Source organism: Nomascus leucogenys, chromosome 8, assembly GCF_006542625.1.
Source record: "Nomascus leucogenys isolate Asia chromosome 8, Asia_NLE_v1, whole genome shotgun sequence".
In the NCBI taxonomy this organism is placed as follows: domain Eukaryota; kingdom Metazoa; phylum Chordata; class Mammalia; order Primates; family Hylobatidae; genus Nomascus; species Nomascus leucogenys.
Window position 1 is genome coordinate 20205636 of NC_044388.1, and position 20863 is coordinate 20226498.

General features: G+C 39.3%; 1 protein-coding gene across 2 annotated transcripts in view; it reads right to left on the bottom strand.

Annotated features, from left to right (window-relative positions):
- COL6A5 (collagen type VI alpha 5 chain) overlaps window positions 1-20863 on the bottom strand; it is a 134692-nt gene that overhangs the window by 33115 nt on the left and 80714 nt on the right. For both annotated transcript variants that reach the window (XM_003265397.2, XM_012508361.2), the window contains exons 30-36: window positions 19314-19349; window positions 19152-19188; window positions 15983-15994; window positions 13629-14113; window positions 5706-5799; window positions 4496-5155; window positions 1735-1825 (exon numbers count right to left, since the gene is read on the bottom strand). In XM_003265397.2, coding sequence (XP_003265445.2) covers window positions 1735-1825; window positions 4496-5155; window positions 5706-5799; window positions 13629-14113; window positions 15983-15994; window positions 19152-19188; window positions 19314-19349 — 1415 coding nt within the window. The remainder of the gene's footprint in view (window positions 1-1734; window positions 1826-4495; window positions 5156-5705; window positions 5800-13628; window positions 14114-15982; window positions 15995-19151; window positions 19189-19313; window positions 19350-20863) is intronic.

Below are 20863 nucleotides of genomic sequence, written 5' to 3' on the forward strand. Positions count from 1 at the left end.
TGTATTAACTTGTTTTGGTTTAACAGCTGCATAAGAACTATAAGTGTATAATATTTACAGCTAGATTTGTGTTTGTAAATGTTTAAATAACATTATAATATTTTGTCTGCTGTCCTGTAGGAATTGGTTTTCCATGTAAATGACTTTATGATTTATTCAAGGTTGGGAAACACCGCTTCACATAAGATCAGTGCCACATTGTCCTTCAGAAGGTGTTGGCTGCTAGGCGCTTCCCTGCAAAATTACCAAATAAATGAAATCTGACATTAGAGGAACATATGCTTGCATGAATTCTGGAGAACTCACCTTTCCATTTTGCTCCTGGGTATATCAAAGAGACCTTATCTGTACTGAGCAGCTCCTTTGCTTAATTGCAATTTGAGAAGATGGGGTGATTACGGGCCTAAACCTGGGCTTTCACAGGCTATAGTCAGGGATCTAAGCTCAAAGAAGCACATAGAAAAGAAGAAAGCAACCAAGACAGGCCACTTTCACTCAGTTTGAGGGCAAAGATTCATTCAGATTAATTCATTATATTTTTATTTAGGATATAATATCAAGGAACATTATTTATATGTGCAATTACATTGTGGAGTCTTTTATGCTAACTTTTGGGGATGAAACATGAATCATATGTAGCCTCAGACTTCAGCAACATAAGACCTTGGGTAGGCCGTAATAAGTGCCTCAGCAGCGCTATAAAAAACAGCTATGGGTTTTGATGGAGAGTAAACATTGGCTTCTGTTGTGGGAAGTCAGGGACCCAAAACGGAGGGACCAGCTGAAGCCATGGTGGAAGAACGTGGATTGTGAAGATTTCATGGACATTTATTAGTTCCCCAAATTAATACTTTTATAATTTCTTGTGCCTGTCTTTACTGAAGTCTCTAAACATAAATTGTCAAGATTTCATGGACACTTATCACTTCCCCAATCAATACCCTTGTGATTTCCTAGGCCTGTCTTTACTTTAATCTCTTAATCCTGTCATCTCGTAAGCTGAGGAGGATGTATGTCGCCTCAGGACCCTGTGATGATTGCGTTAACTGCACAAATTGTAGAGCATGTGTGTTTGAACAATATGAAATCTGGGCACCTTGAAAAAAGAACAAGATAACAGCAAGGTTCAGGGAACAAGAGAGATAACCTTAAACTCTGACCACCGGTGAGCCAGGCGGAACAGAGCCATATTTCTCTTCTTTCAAAAGCAAATGGGAGAAATATCGCTGAATTCTTTTTCTCAGCAAGGAACATCCCTGAGAAAGAGAATGCGCCCCTGAGGGTGGGCCTCTAAAATGGCTTCAATCTGGGTCATGAAAGACGCCTAGGGTTTCACTGAAAGGAGCAAGAGTCCCAGGCAGTGTGAAATGGAATAATTCACACAAGGCAGGTAAGAGTTCAGTGTGGCCAGAACTCATGGTTGGGAGAAATGAGAAGTGAGGTTGAGGTGGATCGAGGATAAATTGTGGGTTCTATTCTGGGGTAAATTTCAATACAGGAATTTCTGAAGAAACCATGAATTTAAAGGCAAAATTGTAATAAAGCTTATGATGTTATAAAAACAAATTGGAAATCATACTTGATATGTAATTTCTGCTATGGAAAATGGAATACATAAAATGTCTACTTCAGAGACCTTGTTAGCATCCTCAACCTAATAAAGTGTGATTAACCAGTTATACTCCCATCAGCCAATTAACAGTCACTTGTAAATATAAGAGCTTTCTAACTTACTGGAAACCATCATTTTGATTATTCTCTCCTTCTAAATTGATGAGTCTACAGGCATCCTCAAGCATTGGTGGTGGGTACTGATTGAATCCCCCTATTGAGAGAACAAAGTTATAGTTAAATTTTAAAACTGGAAATGATGTTTCCTAGGTAAAGAGAATCCCAACAGGAATCCTCTTGAAGCAATTAATGTCACTAACATATTTCAGCAAAATTTGGCTGGGGTAAAAACAGAAAATAACAGTTAGAAATAGCACTCAAAATTTGATTTCAGAGTGTTTTAGCAGCCAAAGGATTACCAGAGTCATGGAAACAGACCTCCTCAAATTGTTCATCTAAGAGCTAGTTGTGATGCAGGGACACATGATTTTCACATGCTCAGGGTAACATAATCTAAGAGATACTCTATTCTGATTCATCAAAGGTTTTTCACCCAGACTTATGCTAACAGATCAAACAGAGACAAGGTAATGTTTCATTACATGATACTGATATCATTTCTGTGCTTCTGCACCCACTAATACTGATTCCTATGAGGAAAAGAATCACAGACAAGATTTTACCTTACTGGTATAAATAATATGCCTATTTATCCCCTTCCTGATGTTGTTCTATAAATTTTGAGATACTGAGAAGTATGTTACCCTGTCCCATTCTGGAAAATAAAAGATTTTAGTTAGAGGCCCTCAGCCATTGAATGATCCAAGGATCTATGAAAATATCTCAGATAACATCTGTAGTTTTATAATAATCCCATTTTTGAATTCTAAGATAAGCATTTTTTTTCCTTTTTTCTATTTCTTTAAAATGAAAATATATCTTCTGATTAATTGCATCTGACACTTACTGTTGGGTGGGCAAGAATTGTGATGCAGTGGTCATTGCCTGTGCATGTGGGAACAGCAAACATGCCAGCACCAAAACTTGTAGAATTGGGGATAGCAGTTTGAAAACATTCCCGTAAATACCAGCAGAGCAGTCTTTTCACTCCTACAAACCAAGTGGTTGTGGGAAGGCAGTGAATTGGGTGTGTTTAACACTTCCCAGGTGAAAGTCAAAGGTAGGCTACCTCTACATGATTGCAAAGCCCCTTAACAGCCCAGCATGACCAGCTTTGAGTTGTTTTATAGTCTTTTAAAAATGTTGCATAATCATCGATCTTAATGGCACAAAGAACAATGTTGCATAGAAAAAAATGGATACCAATGACTCTGAGCCAAGAAGTAGCTCACAAGAGTCAAATTCTGAATAAGAAGTTGTTTTAGGAATGCCTTAACCTGCCTATTTCACATAGATTTTCTTTTTATGCATGCACAGGAGTGATATATTTACTACACATCCAAAAGAACTCTTTGAATTGCTACAAAATAAAATGCTCTAATAGGAAAGTTGGTATCAAAATTTAATTGGAAACATTTTTTTCCTCTACATTATACAATTGGGGGCATCTTAGATTTAAAGAAATAACAGTGTTCCCAAGAGGGCAGTTATTGCATTCTTTAATTGAATATGAATCACAGGAGAAAGGTGGAGCTCTCCTTGCAATGAAGAATGAATGCTCAGGACATTAACACCGTGGTGTTGTGGGGAGATCCTTTGAAAAGCAAGGAAACTGGGATTGTAGGGTGGTGGAATTAATTCCAGCCAAGTTTACTTCTAAACCTGTCAGATTTCCAGAAAGAAAAGGTTCAGCTCTGATTCTGTGGGATATTATGGAGAAGTGTTTCTCAACCTCAGTGCTATTGACTTTTGGGGATGTATTATTCTTTGTTGTGGTGGGGGGTCTGTCCTGTGAATTGTAGGATGTTTAGCAATATCCCTGACCTCTATTTACTTGATACTAGTAGCATCCCCAAGTTGTGACTGCCAAATAATGCCTCCAGACATTTCCAAATGTCCCCTGGGGCAAATTGTGCCATATTGAGAACAATTACTCTAGAAGAGCATTTTCCCAAACCATCTGTGATAGAGGACAAGGTATTCTTATTTCTAGTTCTTTGCAGACTATACTTTTGGTCTACATCCTGTTCAATGAGACAGAGTCCACTGATCATGCAACTGTACGCTGCAGCAATCAATGTCAAATTGCCTTAAAAGTTTCCAGATGTTTAATCTCAATTTGTGTGTTTATTTCTTCACACATCAATCTGTAGCCTGGCACTCATCCAATGAGCAACCCTTTGTAGTGCACTGGCCTAGAGCCATGCTATTCAAAGTGTGATCCACGAACCAGCAGCATTGACATTACTGCAGTACCTGTTAGAAGTGTAGAATCTCAGGCTTCACCCTAGACATCCTCAGTAAGAACATCCTGCATTTTAACAAGATTCCTAGGTTATGTGTGTGCCCAGGACTTTGCTAGCTTCACATCCTCACACAGGTCTCCAGGGTTTGCCAAAGTTGGAAATAAAACAGGTATAGCAAGTAAAACTTTTACTTGAATGTTCTTCTGAAATCACCTAACTGCTGCTAGAACTTCTTGAGCAAATGTGATTCATAAGACCTCTAGCCACTCTGTGGCTTTCTAGTGCTGAGAGTTTGGCTAAGAGACAAAGTAGCATAAAAAAAGGCCTCGGGCCTCGACCTTTTGTGACCAGGATATAAACAGGGTATAACCAGCAAATGATCCGTTCCTGCCCCATCTCACCATCTAATTCATAAATTATGTTTAGATTAGCTATAGACAAAAATAGGTTATCAATACTATAATATTAACAAACACTAGCTTATTAAAACAAAGAAAAACAATGAAATAATAACTTACGCCTGACTGAGTATAAAAATGGCTTTAAGAACTTCACAATATAATTCAGATCTGGTTTATGCACTCTCCCAAGCTGTATCAGGTGTTGATCAAGTGGGTAGCTGGCTAACTCCTCCAGGTCATCCTTATGTGTAGAGCCCAGAGAAATCACAAATATGACGTAGCCTTGACACTTAGCCCTCAAAGCCATCGTTTTTACAAATTCTTTTCTCTCATAATTTTCTCCAGCTGAGACCACAAAGATGACCTTGTGTTTTCTTAGATAGGGTGTTTTTGGAAAGAGATTTTCAGTGATCCACAGTAGGGCACGACCAATTGTGGCTTCTCCATTTAGCTGTTGGAAGGAAGTCTGGATGTGATTCTTCATTAGGAGTTGGTTGTTATAAGTGATGAAATCAAACTCTGTTTTTACTGTACCCATCTTTCTCCTGGAACTTTCCCAAGGAGAATAGCTCAACAAGGCAATCCTATCACCACAGTCTGAGATTAAAGGGTCTGAAGCAATGTTGAAGTTGTCAATCACTGAGCTCACCAAGGCTTTCACAGCCTTAAACTCATCCTTTGCTATATTCCGAGAATTGTCTATGAGGAAGGCTACATCCATGTGTGAATCTTCAGGTAAGAAAGCCTCTTGAATGCAAGCATTTGGAAAACATTTATCTGAAAACACACAGAGAGACACATCATTGGTTCAACACTGACCCAACAAGACACTTGTTTGAGATCTTCAAGTGACTCAGTGACTAATTACCAAGAATTATAATTTGATCAATATCTCTTTTATCTCACATAATTTAAATTAATGAGAAATTTTCAATGTCCCAGTACTTCTCCGGGCACTAGCAGACAATAAGGGAAGGGCTTCGTTGAAAGCAGATGTAGGTAGCACATATACCTGCAGTGTACAAGTCATGTCCAAGCTCATTTAGAAAATATTTTTGATATTTTAGAGACTTCTGATACAAACTACCCAATTGTCCCCAAGAAATGCTACATTGGTTGGGATAATTTTCTAAACCAATGTTCACATTCTATGGAAACTCCAAACATTCCAGAGATTGAAACCATGACACATGGTATTGAAAAACTAGAAAACTGAAAATAGAACCTATGATTAAAAATAGAAATCTCTGGATAAAATCACATTCAATAACTCATCTAGAAGGCATTTAAGCTCTTCAGCACAGTCAATTCTCTTCATTGGTCTTACCATAGCAAAGTGTACAGCGCCGAAGTCTCTCTAATGTTTGATTTTCCCCATTTGGAGGAACCGGAATCACCTGAAATGTTCCAGTGTTGTCAAACTGCATTGGAAAAGAAGTGAATGCATGTTTGCTCATTGTTTTACTATTAGGAAACCATTGTGCAGCCACTTTAAGGATTAGTTTAAAAAACACCCAACTAATCACTATTACCTTGCATTATAGCTCTTTGCTCCGTTCAGTGCATGTTCACACACACACACACACACACACACACACACAATCCCCTGCTTATCCTAAACATAACACAAAAAGTATCTATAGAACAAGTATCATCATCCCTAGGTTATGATGAGAAAATTGCCATGAGATAACCTGACCAGATTCACTCACTGGGGCAAGTATTAAAATCTCTTATTTCCAAGCCTGCAATTCTGGACTAAATTTGTACACACTTCTGATTATGCACCAGCTGATTATATACCACATGCCAGCTTTTGAAGTTGGGCCCTGCAGAAATTGTATGTTCCCAAGCTTCCTTTGGCCTCCGTGGGTAGTGATCCCAACTATTTCCAGTCCACTCTATCTAGAAGGCATATCTCTCAGTTGTCAAGAGGACCCTCTCAGTCACAAATTCCACTTAAAAGTCTATTTCAAAAAGCAATGGACAGAATTTTATTCAAAATTCCTGGTGGTACACTGTCTGATTTCTTATTTCCTGATTACTTTTTAAAATACTTTAATACTCACTGTAATGGGAAATATACAGCACTCATTCATTCATTCAGTGAGTCAATAACTCTTTATTGGGCATTTACTCTATGTGAGGCACCATGCAAAACAGATACTTTTATGATGAAAGAAATCTATCATTCCCAGTTGGTGAGGAGGCTATCTCTCCATCAACAAAGATGTTCATGCTTTTTCTCTTTCTCCCTGAGCAAATTAAAGGGCTATAAAAGCCAAACCCTCTGTTTTTCTGTAAAGTGCTGAATCAACATTGAAAAATATTTATAATCATTCCAGCCATATGTTTAGAAACTATTTACTACATTCCTACTCTCTATTTTTATTAAATTCGATGCTTTGGATGTTATTTTGTATTTGACCTTGTTGGTCCCATATGTAAAGACTAGATGTTGACTTGGTAAACCAAGGAAGTTTATTCATAGGAGTAAACCCCATGCTCTTCATTCATTCATTCATTCACTCATTCATTCAACAAATATTTATTGAATGCCTACAATGTTATAGGTGTAGTTCTAGGTTCTGGGGATACGAAAATAAATGAAACAGATAAAACCTCCATCTTGGCCTGGCGCGGTGACTCACGCCTGTAATCCCAGCACTTTGGGAGGCCAAGGCATGTGGATCACGAGGTCAGGAGTTCAAGACCAGCCTGACCAACATAGTGAAATCCTGTCTCTACTAAACATACAAAAATTAGCTGGGCGTGGAGGCATGAGCCTGTAATACCAGCTACTCAGGAGGCTGAGGCAGAACAATCACTTGAACCAGGAGGCCGAGGTTACAGTGAGCCAAGATCGTGCCACTGCACTCCAGCCTGGGTGACAGAGCGAGACTTTGTCTCACAAAAACAAAACAAAACAAAAGAAAACAAAACAAAACAAAACCTCTATCTTACATTCTAGTGGGAAAGCTGTAACATCAACATAACAAAAAAGTAAATTATTTAGTATGTTGGGAAGTAATACTTTTTATAGAAAAAAAACAAAGCAGGATAATAGGGATGAGAAAATCTGGGATAACATTTAAGTAGAGCCCACTGATAACATGACATTTAAGCAAAAATTCAAAGGAGAGGGAAGATGGAGAAAAGAATTTCCGGCATAGGAAATAGCCAGGTGAAAGCTCTGGGGAAGGGGGGGGAATGCCTAGCTTGTGTGAGGATCAGCAGGGAAGACAGCGTGCCTGGGATGGAGTGAGAGAGAACAAGACAAGGAGAAGGTGAGATCAGAGAGTTACTAAGAGGGATTGGGTGGTAGATCATTTAGAGCCTTGCAAGCCATCGTAAAGACCTTAGCTTTAACTCTGAGAGAAATGATAAATTGGAGAGTTTCAGGTAGAAGAATAACCTGGGGGTTTAATAAGATTACTCTAGCTGCTGTGTTCAGACAGACTGTAGCAGGGCAAGAATGAATGCAAGGCCACTAAGGAAAAGGTGATTGCACAGTCTAGGCAGAAGATAATGGTGGTTTGGATCAAGGTGTCAAAGATAGAGACACTATGAAGTGGTCAAATTCTGGATATATATTTTTTTTACAAATAATACCAAGATTAGTACTTATATCAATACTTAATACTAGTACTTAAATGAATGCTATATTTACTAATAAGTACTAATATACTTTATTGCACATATGTACACTTTAGTGTATATATGTACATATGTACACTTTTGTATACACAGACACACACAAACACACATATATACGCACATGTTAAAGTTAAGAATGTTGGATATAAGAAGAGATGAGGAATCGTAGACAACTGCAAGTAGAAGAATGGGATTTTTATTAGCTGTGATTGAGAGGGCTGTACGTTGTACAAGTTTTGGGAAAAAATTAGAAGCTTCATTTTAGATGTGGTTAAGTTTGAAATATCCATTAACATGCAAGTGGCAGTATTGAATAGGCTGCTCTGTGTATGAATCTAGAGTTCAAGGATGCAGTCTGGATAAGAGATAGACATATAATTGAGGATATTTAAAACCCTGAGTCTGGATGAGAGTGTCAAGAGATTGCATAAGGATAGAGAAGAGGGCTAAGGAATGGGCTTTGGGCAATACCGACATTCTGAGGCCAAGGTGATGAAGCCAAATCAGAAAACTAGACTGAGAAGGAACAATTAATGAGGTAAGAGAAAAACCAGGAAGATGAGGTATACTAAAAGTCAGCCAAAAAAAGAAAATATTTCCCAGAGAAGGGCAGGATCAACAATGTTGTATACTGCAAGTAAGTCCTGTGAGCTGCAGACAGAATCAACAGAATCAACCACTGGGTGCAGAAACATGACAATCACAGTTGACCTTGACATGAGCAATATCAGGAGAGCAGTAGGAATCCAAATGTGACTGGGATTATCTCAAGAAAGAATGCTAGGAGAGGCACTGGAGACAGCAAATATAGACAATGTTTTTTCCCTAGGAGATTGCTATACGGGAGCCAAGAAATGAAGCAGTAACTGAAAATCTAGGTCAGAAAGTTGTTTTATTTCTCTCTCCTGATTGGAATAATGTGGCAGAGAGGGGAAAAAATCAATCTATAGTAGACAGAGGGTCTCTTCCAGCAATAAAACTAATAAATAATACTAATACTAAATAATATAATAAATGATAATATATAAAACTAATAAAAATAATAAAATAGGGGAATGTAACTAATAACTCTGTCCATTTTATCTAACTTCACAAGAGGAAAGATGATGGGTAATTTTTAAAAAGATAGGCCGGGCGCGGTGGCTCACGCTTGTAATCCCAGCACTTTGGGAGGCCGAGGTGGGCGGATCACGAGGTCAGGAGATCGAGACCACAGTGAAACCCCATCTCTACTAAAAATACAAAAAAAAATTAGCCGGGCGTGGTGGCGGGCGCCTGTAGTCCCAGCTACTCAGAGAGGCTGAGGCAGGAGAATGGCGTGAACCTGGGAGTCGGAGCCTGCAGTGAGCCGAGATTGCGCCACTGCACTCCAGCCTGGGCGACAGAGCGAGACTTCGTCTCAAAAAAAAAAAAAAAAAAGATACACTCTATAGAGAAAAATCAGACTTATAGAGATTTAACCTGCTAATACTTTTTTTAAAATTTAGAAATTTCTAGAACATCAGTACAGCTTTGCAAGTTTAAATTCCATTTGAGACTGGATCCGGGATAAAAAGATAAGGCTAACTCTCTCACCACTCCTATTCAATATATTGTAGGAAGTTCTGGCCAGGGCAATCAGGCAAGAGAAAGAAATAAAGGATATTCAAATAGGAAGAGAGGAAGTCAAGTTGTCTCTGTTTGCAGACAACATCATTGTATATTTAGAAAACCCCATCATCTCAGCCCATAAACTTCTCGAACTGATAAGCAACTTCAGCAAAATCTCAGGATACAAAACCAACGTGCAAAAATCACAAGCATCCCTTTACGCCAACAATAGACAAGCAGAGAGCCAAATCATGAGTGAACTCCCATTCACAATCACCACAAAGAGAATACAATACCTAGGAATACAGCTAACAAGGGATGTGAAGGATGTCTTCAAGGAGAACTACAAACCACTGCTGAAAGAATTAAGAGAGGACACAAACAAATGGAAAACAGTCCATCCTCATGGATAGCAAGAATCAATATTATGAAAATGGTCATACTGCCCAAAGTTATTTATAGATTCAATGCTATTCCCATTAAACTACCACTGACATTCTTCACAGAATTAGAAAAAACTATTTTGAATTTCATATGGAATCAAAGAAAACCCCATATAGCCAAGACAATCCTAAGCAAAAAGAACAAAGCTGGAGGCATCATGATACCTGACTTCAAACTATACTACAAGGATACAGTAACTGAAACAGCATGGTACTGGTACCAAAACAGACATATAGATCAATGGAGCAGAACAGAGACCTCAGAAGTGACACCACACATCTAGAACAATCTGATCTTCAACAAACCTGACAAAAACAAACAATGGGGAAAGGATCTCCTATTCAGTAAATGGTGCTGGGAAAACTGGCTAGCCATATGCAGAAAACTGAAACTGGACCCCTTCATTACACCATATACAAAAATTAACTCAAGATGGATTAAAGACTTAAACATAAAACCCAAAACCATAAAAACCCTAGAAGAAAACCTAGGCAATACCATTCAGGACATAGGCATGGGCAAATACTTCACGACTAAAACACCAAAAGCAATTGCAATGAAAGCCAAAATTGACAAATGGAATCTAATTAAACTAAATAGCATCTGCACAGCAAAAGAAACTATCATCGGAGTGAACAGGCAACCTACAGAATGGGAGAAAATTTTTGCAATCTACCCATCTGACAAAGGTCTAATATCCAGAATCTACAAGGAACTTAAACATATTTACAAGAAAAAAACAAACAACTCCATCAAAAAATGAGCAAAGGATATGAAGAGACACTTCTCAAAAGAAGACATTTATGCGGCTAAGAAACATATGAAAAGAAGCTCAACGTCACTAATCATTAGAGAAATGCAAATCAAAACCACAATGAGATACCATCCCATGCCAGTCAGAATGGCAATTATTAAAAAGTCAGGGAACAACAGATGCTGGCAAGGCTGTGGAGAAATAGGAATGCTTTTATACTGTTGGTAGGAATGTAAATGAATTCAACCATTGTGAAAGACAGCATGGCAATTCCTCAAGGATATAGAATCAGAAATACTATTTGACCCAGCAACCCCATTACTGGGTGTATATCCAAAGGAATATAAATCATTTAACTAGAAAGAGTCATACACACATATGTTTATTGCAGCACTATTTACAATAGCAAAGACATGGAACCAACCCAAATGCCCATCAATGATAGACTGGATAAAGAAAATCTGATACATATACACATGGAATACTATGCAGCCATAAAAAGGAATGAGATCATGTCCTCTGCAGGGACATGGATGAAGCTGGAAGCCATCATCCCCAGCAAACTAACACAGGAACAGAAAACCAAACACCGCATGTTCTCACTCATAATTGGCAGTTGAACTTTGAGATCACATGGACACTGAGAGGGGAACAACACACACCAAGGCCTGTTGAGGGGTGGGGGTTGAGGGGAGGAAACCTAGAAGATGGGTCAATATGTGGAACAAACCACCATGGCACATGTATACCTATGTAACAAACCTGCATGTTTTGCACATGTATCCTGTTTTTTGTTTTTTTTCAGAAGAAATAAAAAAAAAAAAGTAAGGCAAACTATTTTAGAGCAGACTTGCCAAAAGAAATAATAATGCCAAAAACAACGGATACAAGGGATGTGAGGTGAGTTTCACAAAAAAATTAAAATGGGCAATAAACATATGAAAAATGTTTAACCTTACACAGGAATATAATCAAAACAATGAGATACTCTTATTTACCTACCCAATTGGCAAACACTTAAAAAGCTCAATAGGTAAAATCCAGTGTGGGTAAGTATGTGGGGAAACAGACACTCTCAGACACCAAGGGTAGCAGCTCTATGCCTTCACAGTTGAAGCAGTGAGGACTTGATGAAGAGGATTGGAAGGAGGGAATCAAGAGAGGGGGACAGAGAGGAGGATGTCCTGAGTAGAGAAGAGCGCAAGGCAGGGAAGAATAAAGAATGACTAAAGGGAGTACTGCTCAAGGCGTGATATGCGGTCAGAATGACTGTGTGGGGTTATTATCTGGTAAGAGCAGAGTGATGAGAACCAGATAGCTTCCTGGGTCACCTTCTCTGTAGATATGATGCAAATTTAAAACGATTTGTTAACAAGAGTGACTGGAGGCTGTTTCTCACTGGGGATTCTGAGGGCTTTGGCACAGTCCTATCTGAAGATAAGGATTAAATTTGATGTCTTATTAAGATTTCTTGTATTCTGGAATTTTATGCAACTTTCAAAGCTGAAACGTCACTTATTTTTCCCAGAAAGAAAAATTAAGGAGGCAGAAAAATTTCAAAAAGAAAAACTGAAAACCACAGGACTTTGACTTCCTGCAATCCTTTTTGTCAGGATCTGTTGTAACTCTCTGTGGCTCCTATTTCCAAAAAATGCTTGGATGTGTTAGGAACAGATTGATTCCCTCCATGTTATAGAGAGATTCTTTTTCTTTATATGGTAGAAATTATACATTTTTTATAAAAATAGACCTTTATAATCTCTTGAAGGACATGATGGCTTTAACAAGCTCCAGAAGAATGTATTTTATGGATAATCTGAATATATTTAAAAGTTGTAGAACAGATGAAGAGGTTTTTAAGTTTCTTAGGAGGAAGGGAAGGGGAGCATTGATCCCTTGAGAATCTGTGGATCCAAAAGTGACAGGACCTCTTTTGGGAAAAATGTTCATATACATAAAATGTTTTGCATGACCATAGGGGTTCAAAGATCCCGTGAACTTCTTCCATCACTGGTTAAGGCCAGCAAGCAGATACCAAATCTGAGAAACCAGAGTGGCAGAGGGCTGGTAGGGCACCACGTTCATGGCCCTTAATATCACATACACCTAAGTTCAAATCCCAATTTAGCCACTTAGTAGTGGTATATAGTTAAGTCACTAGTAATCCTCTGGGCCTCAGTTTCCTTTTTTTTTTTTTTTTTTTTTTTTTGACAGAGTCTCTCTCTGTTGCCAGGCTGGAGTGTAGTGGCGCCATCTCGGCTCACCACAACCTCCAACTCCCTGGTTCAAGTGAGTCTCCTGCGTCAGCCTCCTGAGTAGCTGGGATTACAGGCATGTGCCACCATGCCCAGCTAATTTTTGTATTTTTAGTAGAGATAAGGTTTCACCATGTTGGCCAGGATGGTCTCCATCTCCTGACCTCATGATTCGCCCGCCTTGGCCTCCCAAAGTTCTGGGATTACAGGCGTGAGCCACCATACCCGGCCCCAGTTTCCTCATTTTTAACATGGAGATGACAGCTGCATTGACCTCCGAAGGTTGTGAAAATGTATGAATACATATGGAAAGCTCTAGGGACAGTGCCTGGCAAACAGCAGGAGCTGAGCAAATGTGGTTGCTGTTATCATTGACTGTTGTTATTATTCAGGATTGGATTTCACAGACACTGACAACAATATAGCTGTGAAAACTGTAAAGGAGTTTTCAAGAGGCCACATATATTCCTTGACTCTCTACCACTCCCATCCTGCCCTATCACAATACCACTATCTTAAAAATAAAGAAGTTGCCAAGAGAAATTCTTACCCCAAAAGCTTCAAGGAAAACTCTGTCATCAAAAGCAAAGACTGTTGGACTGATATCCAAGGCACTAAACTCCATGGTGGCCGTGATGATGGACGACCTACTGGCCGTTTGACCATTGCTAAAAAACACAGCAACTCTCCTCACGTTGGCTCCTGCATACGTCCGCTTGAACACGCTGCGGGTCACAAACCTCATTGCATTACCAACATCTCGGGGCTCTGTGGTGTCTTGATATTTTATTTGGGAAAGCTGCTGGAGGAGTTGCTTCTTCCTATTGTAGTCAGACCAACGGATGAGATAGCTGGTGCCTGAGTTATAGGAAACCATGGCAACTCTTGCTCCCACAGGACAGTTATTTTCCCTGATGTTAAGGTCATTGACAATGGAAGTGATGATGTCCCGTGTTTTATTAAAGCTCTCTTCTGTGACGTCATAGGAATTGTCCAGAGCAAATACTAGCTCTGTTGGATATGCCGGACATTTTTCTGGAAAAAAGAAAAGCAGAAGTATTAAGTTATTTCACTGGATCAAAATCCTTTCCCCAACCCTTCACTCCAATGAAGTGGGTTCATACAGAGGCAAAAGCAAGTGCTTCATCCAGCTCTAGAACTAAAGGTACCCACATGCAAAGAAAGGAAAGAAATCTGGTCTGCAAACTTGAAGTTGTTAACATAAATGCAGAGCATGAATATTTGGCTATGTAATGCTCAGACTTCACAGCCCACTATCAGTCAGCTGTGTAAAATGAAATTGATGGGAGTTCTTGAGCTGATGGAACTCCTCTGTGTCCTGACCGGGGTAGTGGTTATATGAATCTATGCATTTGGTAAAACTGAACACATACACAGAGAAATGAATTTTACTGTGTGTAAAATTTAAAAATGAATAAAAATAAATTATAGCTTGTTGGGGATCTTGAAAATCTGTTCTCCCCCAAAATCTTCCAAAATGATCTATTAATTATAAAGATAGTTGTAAGATTTCCATCTACTTATGCAACAAATATTTGAGTACCTACCATGTGAAATGCTGTATAACATTCACTATGAAATACATGCAAAGATGAATCAAGTGCAGCACTGCCTTCGAGGAACTTGTATTGGCAAGGGTCATTATACTATAAGGTATAGAGTAAAGATTATTCTTAATGAGGATTCAGAGGATAAAGAGGCTGTTTCCAAAAAGGGGCTGTCTCAGGGGCTTCAGGAAAGCTGGCTTTCAATGAAGGCCAGGGTGGCAAGAGGAAGGAAGCAACACGAACCAAGAAAGGTTTACAATAAGCTCTTATAAAAATGGGACTATCTGCCATTCCTAGCTCAATACTCATGTCTTATGATGACTGAACTTCAGAATTTCATAGAAAATCTACCCTATGTATCAAACCTCACTTTTCAATGTCCTTGTTAAAGTCTGAACACAGGAAGAGAAAAATGATTTTTCTTTTAATAAGCACTTCCATCTGCTCAGGCTGTTCTACTATCCCCAATCTGGCTAACTCCCAAAGCATATTACACTCAAAATATCCCATATCCCAACCACTGTTCTTAGTAATAAAAATAGGGAAGTATTGATTTAGAGAAGTGTTTTGAATCGAAGAATTTTACCATGAAGAAATTTCAGTAATTTTAAAATATGAAAGCTGATAATGAACAATAGAATAAGAAAAATGAAAGATATATTTAATCCAAATCCATGAAGTTGTATTGAGCACTTACTGTGTGCAAGGTGTATTTTTGCAGAACTAAGGTGAATGGCTCCAAACTTGCGCCAAGCTTAAAGACCCTGAGGGTCTACATCAGCAGGCCTCCAGGAGACCAGGAGGTTTTGAAATTGACATAGCCACTGGCTCCAGTGGCCTTGCCATGCAAGGGCTCTAAGGTGACGTGCAGCCCCGACTACAGGTTAGGCCCTGGGAAGACCATCCACAGCCATGGACAGGAAAGGTTTACAAGTAGTGGGCACTCAGTGAGATGACAGGTATGAGTGTGGGCCAGAGGCGGGAAAGGGCACATCTCACACCCAAGAAGCCAGTGTCAAGGGCATCAGCAGCAACAGAACGTGGATTAGTCAGAGAGCCATGTTTACTGAATCCCCCAGCAGCACAGGGCCGGCTCTGGGGAGAAACTGACTTGTAAACTGTGATGGCTCCCAGGCTACGGGCTGGGATTCAGTCACCATTTCATAAACAGGTCAATCATGACACTGACAATTATAGTCATAATCAAAAGAAAGAACTGTCTGCATAGAAGGAAGAAGTCCTGTTTCCCACGAGGTTGAGGGCGTCTTTCAGATTGGTCTTGTTGGAATGCAGCAGTAATGATCTCAGCAGGGAAGACCATGGTAAGAATACTCACCTTTCCAGCAAGCTGTGAAAAGGAGAGAGGGAAAAGTTTGTTACCTTCTTGAAACAAGACTAAAAATAGTTCAAAAAACAACATTTTAACAAAGCTGAAAATGTTATTTGAGTCTAACTGCAAATGAGGCTAATTCCTAAGTGACAGGAAGTCAAGGTTATAGTATTGAGGAAGATGTCAACAGAATTTTATTAATTTGCGAGCCTTCCTAACCTTTTCCATTTGTGAGCCACAGCCAGCAGACTTTAGCAGAATTTTAGTTGAAACTGAAACACTGATCACTCGTCTTAGAAGCAAAAATAGATAAGCCTCTGATTAAACGGCAAGATAGCTGAAATTCAATTTGTTGTGCCTCATCTTATAGCCTTCTGAGAGTCATTCGGCAACACAAGGCTAAAATATGGGGTCTTATTTTCTTCCCTGATGAATATCTTGGGAGCCTTTATTTTCCCATACAACCATGGGGGTATTTCCAAGTGAATTTTGTCTTTGATAAAAAACAGCTCCTCTGAGTTATCTCCACATCCAGAGGCAGGAAGAAAAAACCCCAAGGGTTTCTCCTGGGCAAAACAGCATCTGGTTCCCTCAACTGAGAGGAATTAGGCAAAGTATTGGTACATCTTTAAGAAACCACAGGCCTGACAATTTCCATGTTCATTTCACTCGATTCCTAGGAAGCAAATGAGTCACTCCAATATAATAAAAGATATTATTAACACTGGCAACACACCAGCCTTCTGTCTTGCTGTTGTGTAACAGTGGTCCCCTGCCATCCACCCTCTGAACACCTCTTGTTTGTCTTAACCCCATGGCCACTGGGATGCTAACTGCCATCAGACAGCACACATAACCCACAGCCTCCTTTGCATCTGGAGACTCAAAACAGACCCCTTTTTCCTGACTGAGTACTTCCACGTGTTAACTTCAAACACAGCTGCAAGGCTACAAGCAGAGGCCGTAGAAGCAGAAACCTCACTGGGTTTGAGCCTGGAAAAGCTGGGTGACTTAGGGGAAAATTACTTAAACTCTTTTGAGCAATTTCTTTAAAGTTGATTTTTCCTAAAAATCTTTACTTATGTATCTCCCTCCAAAATGCTAATCACTTGGGCCCTTCTGTTTTATTCTCAACCACCCCCTTTCTCTCTTAATTTCCCCCAGCCTTCTAGACACCTTCTTTTATTCTCCAAAGACAGTCTCAGCCTGGACCTCATCCCCCTATGTCACAGAGCTGCTACTGGACTGAGGAGCAAATGATGTTAGATGAGAAGCCTTGGAAATGTCAGCTATTAAGTGAGGCCATTTAGATCAGCTCTAACGGCCTGTTGCCTGCATCTTTATCTCCAGTCTGCATCCTGGAGTTCCATGTTATCCAATCAATGCCCTGTGTGGTTATAGAACTTGCCTACTCTTCTCTGACCTCCTGATTTATGGGCTAATTCCTTTTATTCTATGTGGAAAACTTCTCCCTTCCAATCCCAAACCCCTCCAATGCTGGTCCTCACCTCCCCAGCCCCTTCCACCTACCTTTGGTCTTCTTTGGGAAGACATCATTTGATTTCACTGAGAAGACTGGCAACATCTTGAGGAAGGTTGATCCCACATTCATTTCTCCTACAATGGTTCTTCCCTTTTTCTCTCCCTGTGGTCCCAGTCCCTAGTTCTCTTCTCCTCCTGTGTGCTGAAGGGCCTTTCCCACTATCTCCTCCCTTTGAACCTCCTCTCCATTGCCTCCTTCCTCTTGCCTCCTTTCAAGCTGCCCACATTTGGCAGGACTCTCCCATCTCTGAAATGCCATTTTTCTGTACCTTGGCCCCACTCTTTTTGCCAAGAAACAGAAACTCCTTGAGATTCTGTTTCTGACTCTCTAGTTTTACATTTTGAGAAACCTCATCCATCATGTGTTTTGAAGGACCACCAGCACTGACGGACTTCAACATCTGAGTCTCCTTCCCTCACCTTTACGAAAGCCCCCGTTTCATTGGGGTCGATCGTTTCATGCAGGATCTACACAACACTCCTCTACCCCTAAAATATGTAAACTCATCATTTTCTCCAACAAATTGATTTCCCTTCACAATTCCTCCTCTGCTTACTCATCCTTGCTGACACTCAGCCTCTCCCCTGCTAGCCTGACAGTTATTCTAAACTTGCTTTCTTGCTGTTCTTTCCTTGCCACATAATTGCAATGACAACATTTTTATCTAGTCTTCTTCAGTAACGTTTCTGATTTTCCCCTTTTACATTCTTCTGATTATGATTATTTAAAAACCACAGCGGAAACATAATGAAGACAGATCTCCTAAAATTCCACCTCCTTGAACACGGTCAATCATTGTTTTTCCACTTTTGCCTCTAGTACTTGTTTCTATTATGTATTTATCTACATGCAAAAATAATGAGGATTCAATTTCATTTTATAATATTTAATGCCTGTATTTTTCAAAGTTTGTCTTCATAAAAACTATACTTGGTTAATATTTTCTCAGAAGATGATGTATTGTAACCTAATTATTCTATAAGTGTAAACAGTCTGTATAATCATTTTGCTTTAGCACATAATATTCTGACAATCATATTTACCTATATTTTTTCTTTCTTTTGCTGTATTTCCTTGGGACAAATTCTCAGAAATTAGATCGCTGGGCTTTTCTACCTTATTTTTCCTTCGTTATAACCAAAGACACCCTCTTTATGTCGACTCTTGCTTTATTCCTTTTATGAAAGTATTTTTTGCCACTCCCATCACTTTCCCATAGCTGGATTCAGTTACCTCTATGCAAACATCCTTTATTAACTGAGTAACTAACCAACCAGTCCCAAACCCCCACGATCATCCCTTTAACACCATGCCCTCCCAGTCCTTTTGCTATAACTGTTATACTAATGTGAGTTAATTCACTCACCTTTTGAGTTTTTCTCTAATTTTCCCATATGCATGTTTTCTCTTGATGTCTGCATTGCCCCTCATGAGTGAAGGCACTTTTACTTATACCCCTTTTCCTCTCTCCTTTAATGTGCGATGTTCTACAGTAGGCACTCCAGGCAAGCTTGTTACAGAGGCTTCCCACAAGTGAACTCATCCTACTGATCTCACATATCCACATTGCATACAATTCTAAGTGCCTCACCAACCATTGATGGATGCTCTTGTTCGATAACAGATACTCACGACTATGTTCCCGCAAAAACCGGATCAGATCACATTGCTGTAAATGTTGGAAAAGGAGAGAGAAAAGAAACATGAGTATAGTGACCTTTGAGTAACTGTGTTTATTTCCCAGTGAACTTGTTGAGTTTTCTTTCATGAATAAGGAGATACATAGATACATACAGAATATACAGGCTGCCCTGCCATGCCTTTAATGCCCTAGGAAAAACAAAAACAGAGCAAGTTAGTGGTATGCCAATTGAAGTCTTTAGTAATGAAACAAGAGAAAACAAAAAACTTTCTGTCTTAAAAGCACAGCTGGTAGAGAGTAGTTAAAATATTCCCAAACCCAGTGGATTAATTGCCATATATTTTCCCTACTCACATCAAGGGTGTAAATTTTTTGTTTCAGTGTTAGATCAGGTAAGCTAATGTCTACCAAAGTTAACAAAATTATTTTTCTTCAGTGATAAGAAGAAACAAAGGTATTTCTTAAAGATATTTTTACTAAAGATGTAATACTTAGAGGAAGGTATTTCTCATAAGAATGCTTAAAATTATAAACAGCAGACTTTTCAAAGGGCAGTGCCAAGGAGAGTAATTTATTGAGAATTCAGAGGAACAGTTATATTACACATCAAGAGTATAAAACACAGGAAATAAGAAACAGCCTCTACATATGAGAAAGATCCAAAGACAATTACACAGCAAAATAAACATTACACAAAAAAAGAGTTACAGAAGTGTAACTAAATCATTACAATAAGCTCATAAATGCCAAGAGATTATGGATCAAAGCAAAACAAATAATTTGGTGAGTTGAATCAGAGAAGACTTCCTGAAAGAACTCAGTCCTTCTTTCTCGGCAGCTTGAGCTTTTCTCTTTGCTGCTTCTTACTTCCATTAATTAGGATCAGGCTTCTCCTTGGCTGTGATTCTTAATATATTTGCATATATAGGTTCCCTTGGGCAACTAATGAATGCCTGTATGCTCACTTCAAAAAAATGTGATTTCATGCTTACACTTGTACAATTTCATTGACTCCGTCAGAGGTTCAACCAGGGATGTCAGCATAAGAACCTCTGTTCTAAATGACAACGGGGTCACTTCTCCGTTGGTCCATCCATCCAATAAACAGTTAAAGGTCTGCTGAATGTCTATGTGGCCTATTTTGGATTGCTGGAGTTAACCAGAACTGTTGTGGCATCCCTAATTGTACCCATTGGGACATATTAACCTTCTAACTCAAATCAGGAAATTATGCATCCACCAAAACATGTAGTGTCATTCTTCCTTTTACAAGTTATGGCAGATAACAGAAAAGAATACGTGACAATTTAAACAGAGAGATAAACAGTTTCTGGCTAATACACAGAGTAGACAGTCCACATTTTACAGAGAATCAGAACCATGGAGAGGACGTCCTGAAAGAGCGAGCCCTTGAATAACTTTGAACAAGTTCTTAAGCAGAGGCTGAGGATCAAGAGCTTGAGATAAAGAAGCCAAATTCCAGTCCAGACTAGCTGGGCCAAGCACAAGACCAGGAAGATGTGGGTGTCCCCAGATGAGAGCCCCAGAATCTGAGGAGATAAATCCAGAGCAGACCAGATTGGCCCAGAGACTACATTCTCACTCACATAACCAGGAATATTCACACCTTCCTTAATGCCAAAAAAGTAAATATTGTATCAGAGTATCCTTACCGTTAGCTGATTGTCATTCTAATATGGAT